Source organism: Didymella exigua, assembly GCF_010094145.1.
Source record: "Didymella exigua CBS 183.55 unplaced genomic scaffold M421scaffold_57, whole genome shotgun sequence".
Taxonomy (NCBI): domain Eukaryota; kingdom Fungi; phylum Ascomycota; class Dothideomycetes; order Pleosporales; family Didymellaceae; genus Didymella; species Didymella exigua.
In genome coordinates this window covers 77,818-83,633 of record NW_022984831.1, presented here as the reverse complement: position 1 = coordinate 83,633, position 5,816 = coordinate 77,818, and the positions used below count along the sequence as shown (strand labels likewise).

The following is a 5,816-nucleotide window of genomic DNA, read 5'->3' as shown; positions in this document are numbered from 1 at the left end:
CTAACACTGTAACTACTTTGCAATATTACAGCACATAACAACTATATATCACACTATATATTATATTAGATTAGCCTATAGTACTCGGCGCATCTTTACTTCATATATACATGTTATGCCCTGTCTTGCTACATGTGCTACAGTGTCTTAAAGAATAAGTGCTTCTATTAGCTTACACTCTCTTCTTTAGCTTCTTCCTATTACTACAGGCCTTAAACTTCTCTAGAGTAGTTACCTATACTCCCTTACTAAATATTAGTGTCCCTTTATTCTAAATTTACTTTCTTTTATATAATTTATAATATATAGTAGCCTTATTAGCTGCCTATAGGTTAGTAACCTAGTTATATACTAAAACTAGTAAATATGCTAATAGCTCTGTGCCTTTAGTGAGCTAATTAAGAGTATTAACTATTAATATTAGTAAGCTACTAGTGTGTCTTGAAATCCTCTCTTAAATTAGCTTTAATTAAGTCCTAAACCCTACAGTGTTGCTTAGTATTTTAGACTCTTAGGTACTCTTATCTATAGGGGGTAGTAGTAGAGTACACAAGTATATATTAAGCTTGAATATTACAGCCTCTAGGTTAATTAGGACTAGGCTAGCGCCTCTAAATCCTCCCTAGATATTGCTTTTTATAATTAAGGCGTTAAAAGCTGCTTTAAAGCATAGCAAAAACTTAAGTTTAGTAATGTGCGTAATCTTGCTAAACATTAGCCTCTTAGCTTAGCAGCTATAGGCCTTCTTTAATAGGGAGAAACATCCTATATTAAGTAGATATAGTAAGTGTAACAAGTGTAGAGGCATGCACAGAGTGATAATCTTATCCTCCTTACAGTACTAGTAGAATGTAGCTAAGTTGTAGCTCTTATAGCTGTCTAGGATAAGTAGCTAATAGCTGCTAATAGTGTGCGCCTTTATATGCTTATTAAAGTGCTTTAACTACTTTACTCTAAGCTTATTATGTGTCTAGCTTTTGTTAGAGATATTAAGAACCTAGTTGTTAGGTATACTAGTCTCTTTATACTAGGCAGAGAGGTAGTACTTACTAGAGAAGATAATAAAGGGGGGGATAGACTAGCCCTTTGTCTTAATACCCTAGATAATACTAGTCTACTCCTAGTTGCCCTACTACACTATATTTAGTCTCCCTTAACACTTACATCCTGTAACAACAGCTCCTATAGATATAACACCTATTATAAAGCTAGATATATTAAAGTTCTAGGTGTCTTTATCCTAGATACTATACTTAGCTTTAGTATTCTCTACTAGGTAAAAATAGTCTCCTATTACCTTAGTATCCTTATAAAAGGCGCTCTTGTAGTTATACTTTTAATTAAACTTAACTCTAAGGTCTACCTAATATTTAATAAAGTTAGCAGCCTAGTTCTTGCTAATAGGGGTCTAGTAGCGCTTAGTAAGTAGAGAATTAGCCATGTCCTCTACATCAGCAAGCCAGGGCGAGAAGCCTTGCTTATCTAGCTTTAGTACGTGCTAGACAATTACCTACTCCTTAGTACTAGCTAGCGTAATTATATTAGGCTTGCAATTGTGTTATAAAGTAGTTCTAGCAAGTTAGTTACTTAGGGCGCTTTAAGACACATTGTAGACTGCAGCAGTGTGTTGCTAGAAGATTGTTGCGTCTTTTTGGATAGCCTGTAAGGCAAGCTGTAAATTAGCCTTATTTAGAGGCTTTTTTGTGTTGTTGCGTTAAGACATTAAAGGTAGAGTGAGGTTTGGCGTGGTCTTGGCAAAAATGACCGGCTCGCTTGTGGAGTACGTTACCTCTCTGTCTAGTACAAAGATAAGGATCTGCCCTAAGACTAGGTTATTAGAGTCTTTAATAACAGCTAGACCACTAATAAGCTTATTCTAGACTAGATAGAGCTCTCTAATAAGCATACAAAGGAGGGTACCGTTAGCGGCTACTATCTACTTATTATTAATAATAGTAATAAGAGCTGTAACTCTCTTAAATTCTAGCAGTAACGTGTTTCACAAGCGAGCGCCGCACCCAACCGAGCGCCGCACTCTCGCTGCCAGAACGCCGGCGCAACAACAGCGCGTAATATCTTAACCAAAACAAGCTCCTACACTCTATACTGAAGCTGATGTACAGCTTGCTATATCTAATATCTTAAGAAACTAAATTTAAATTATCTAACATGCTAAAAGAGTCTATAAAGTACCTAAATAAACAATCTAATGCTAACACAACAGAACACGCTCTTAACACGACTGCGAGCTAAATGCAAAGCGCCTTACCAAGCCAGAAGAGGAGACAGTTGTACTACGTATACTTAAGGAGTCTGCGCGTAGCCTACCCTCCTTAAAGGCAGACATACAAGATATGGCAGATAAACTGCTAAGAGAGCACAGCGCAAAGCCTAGACGTGTTCTATAATAATCTTTCTAGCGGCCACCTCCTGTTAGAGCTAGTAGTTATAGATATTTACATGCTGAAGTTTAGTATGTAGTTATAACACTTCCTTAGTAACTAGTTAAATTATTTACTTGTTATTACATTATATTATAATACTGTGTACGCCTATATTAATGTGTAGTTTGCGTAAGAGCCTTAAGATAAAGAGTGCTTCTTTTACACCCTAGGTGAGAGTAAGAAGCTAAGGCTTAGTTATTAATATTATTACTATGTCCTGCTTGTTTACTTTCTTTGCAATAAAGCTGCTAAAGAGTTTAATTGCGTAGCCTTAGGAGCTCTTTCTGTCTATAGTGTTGTTAGCAAAAGACGCGTTACTTGCTACCTAGAGGCTAATGCCTCCTCTAAGCTGCAGTAATCGCTGTTTAGTGTTAAATAGATATAGAAGGACCTAGTCCGCAGCATCTTAGTGGCTGATGCCTAGATTAGTAAGGAACTAGGCAAGTCTTGATGTGGCGAACGCAATATCAGGTCGCGTGGTAACCACAGCGAGCAGCAGTGATCTAATTTTGCGCTAATACTTATTAATTTCTGCTAGCGCTGCTAGTCTGCTCCTTAGCTGTAGTTTAGTTATTGCTATTAGAGTGTTATGTTGTATAGTTGTGTTCTTAGCAAAGCAACTAATTTTGTCTAAGTACACTGCCTAAGATAGGTAGATTTTCTTGCTTACTTAATCTTATATAATCTCTATACTAAGGAACTACTGTAGGTTGTGCCCTCCTGTGCAGGTGTACTTACTCTGTACGTAGCTTATTGTCTATAGTGCCTCTTACCCTTTTAATTTATTATATATAACTTAAGGATAACATTATTAATATAAAAGAAGATAATAATACTACCCTTAATTAGACAGCTAGGTTTATAAGGTATAGTCTAGAAACCTAGTGCTCTTAGTATTATAGTGAAGTTCCTCTGCTAGAGGAGGGGAGAGATGTGTAGGCTGTAAAGTCCCTTGTTTACTTACAGTATTATGCTAGGCTTCTAATAGCCTTAGTGCATCCTTATGTAGACCTCTCTGTCTATTATAGCATAAACAAACATGTTAGTAATGTTGTATTATTTAAGATCTATGTTATAGTAAGCTGCTATAGCTATTATTATTTAAAAGGATTAGCTAGCAAGCGTAGCTGCGTAGGTGTCTTCTAATGTAATATTGCGTTATTAATTGCCTCTAACTACTAGTTGCACCTTACACTTTAGCAGTTAATAATATCTATTATGCTTATAGGTATATACCTATATATAGTTAAGAATCTATTGTCCTATTAGTCTAATTTTCTAAAGTAGTACTTCTAACTATAATTTTATTTCTTAGTAGCTTGTAAGGTGCTCTTACTTAGCTTCTTAAAAGAGTTTACCTATAGGGTAACCCTTAAGCTTAGTTTAGAATATAGGTAGAGGTAGAAGTTAACTTTAATAGGGCTTTAAGCCTTTAGTAAGTATTCTTATTATCTTAGCCTTATCTATAACTTCTCCTCTGTATGTTCTAACACATCTAGCTTAGGTTCCTGCAAGGAATAATGCTGCCTACAGGACAGTAGTTAAGGACGCTTGTTGTGTTAGAGTTGTTTAATTACTAGCTTTAATGCCTGCAAGTAGTACTGCAGGTAGTGGTGTTGATAGAGGGGTAGGATAGCTATCCTGTATCTTCTGTCTGTAATAGTAGCCTAGCAGGTCTGCTTTGTCTTATAGTAATAGCTCTGCTAGGGCTTTATCCTTATAAAAGGAATCTATTTCTAGTTACTAGGTAGGTGTTAGTAGCTTAATAGATTATATATGTGTTGTGATTTCTTTAAGTGTGTTATATATAAGGTTCTCTATAACGTCCTTAATTCTCCTATTAAATACTATATCTTTATTAAATATAATATCTTAAGTGCTTATTACCTTACTAAGTAATAGTATCTAGATTTAATAGATATTTAATAACTAGTAGCCTACTAGATAGCTAATCTAGGACTTTAGGTCTAGTTATTAAAGATGTAATTTTCCTCTAACGTACTCCACAAGCGAGCCGCTCACCCAAGCGAGCCGCTCACTTTTGCCAAGACCACACCCAACTTCACACAACTTACAACACTATAGTAGCAACTTAGGTCCTACTGCAGGCTATAGTACACTAAATTATTTAGAAATACCTTACACGTTATTCTTGCACGTTCGCGCGTTGTGCCCTGTCTCACCATACTTGCTACAGCGTCGTGAAGACTGTGTACTTAGTTGAACGCGCCTCCTCTTGCTTGCCTTCTTCCCATCGCCACGGGCTTCAAACTCCTTTAGGGTAGTTAAGCGCACACCTTCACTAACAGTGAGAGCCCCCTCCTTTTAGATCTGCTTCCTCTTGTGTAATTTACGGCGTGTGGCGGCCTTATTGGCAGCTTGAAGCTCTGCGACCTAGTTGCGCACTAAAACTAGTGAATGCGCCATCATCTCTGCGCCTTTGGTGAGCTAATTAAGGGCATTAACTATTAAAGTTAGTAAGCTATCCCTATGTTGCTAGATCCTCTCTTAAATTAGCTTTGATTGCGACCTAAATTCTAGGGTGTTCTGTAGGGTTTGAGAGTGCCACGTACTCTTATCTATAGTAGGTAGTGGTAGAGTACACAGGCGCACTTCAAGCTTTAATATTACAGCCTCTAGATCAAAGGGGACCAAGCCAGCACCTCTAAATCCTCCCTAGATATTGCTCCTAGTAATAGAGGCATTAAAAGCTCCTTTAAAGCATAGTAAGAACTTGAGTTTTGTGATGTGAGTAATCTTGTTGCGCATCAGCAGCTCAGCTTGGCGACCATAGGCCTTCTTCATTGGGGCAAAACAACCCACGTCAAGTGGCTGCAATAGGTGCGACGAGTGAGGAGGCATACACAGAGTGATGATCTTGTGTTCCTCACAGTACTGGTGGAACTTGACTAAGTTGTGGCTCTCATGGCCGTCCAGAATGAGCAGCCGATGGCTGCTAACAGTGCGCTCCTTTGTGTGCTCATCAAAGTGCTTCAGCCACTTGATGCCAAGCTCATTGTTGGTCCAGCTGTTCTTAGAGACAGTAATGACCCAGTTGTGAGGTATAGATAGCTCCTTGTACCAAGCAGAGAGGTGGTGCTTGCCTTAGAAGATGACAAAAGGTGGGATACTCCACCCTGACGCGTTGATGCCCTAGATAATGCTGGTCCACTCTTGGTCGCCCTGCTGTACTGTCTTTGGCCTTCCTCAACGCTCAGAGCCTGTGACAACAGCTCCTGTTGATATGACGCCCATCATGAACCCAGACTCGTTAAAGTTGTAGGTGTCTTCATCCAGGATACCATACTTAGCTTTAGTATTCTCTACTAGGTGGAACTAGCCCTAGATCACCTTAGGATCCTTGCAGAGGGC

The 5,816-nt window shown here is 38.3% G+C and overlaps 1 protein-coding gene across 1 annotated transcript; it reads right to left on the bottom strand.

Annotated features, from left to right (window-relative positions):
- Nucleotides 1–5,178: 5,178 nt before the first annotated feature.
- Nucleotides 5,179–5,780, bottom strand: M421DRAFT_426315 (DDE-domain-containing protein; the record flags this gene model as incomplete). The annotated part of the gene is made up of 2 exons (XM_033594357.1): nucleotides 5,179–5,548; nucleotides 5,657–5,780. Coding segments are annotated over 2 exons (494 nt in total), but the record flags the coding sequence as incomplete, so codon positions are not given.
- Between the last annotated feature and the right edge of the window lie 36 nt (nucleotides 5,781–5,816).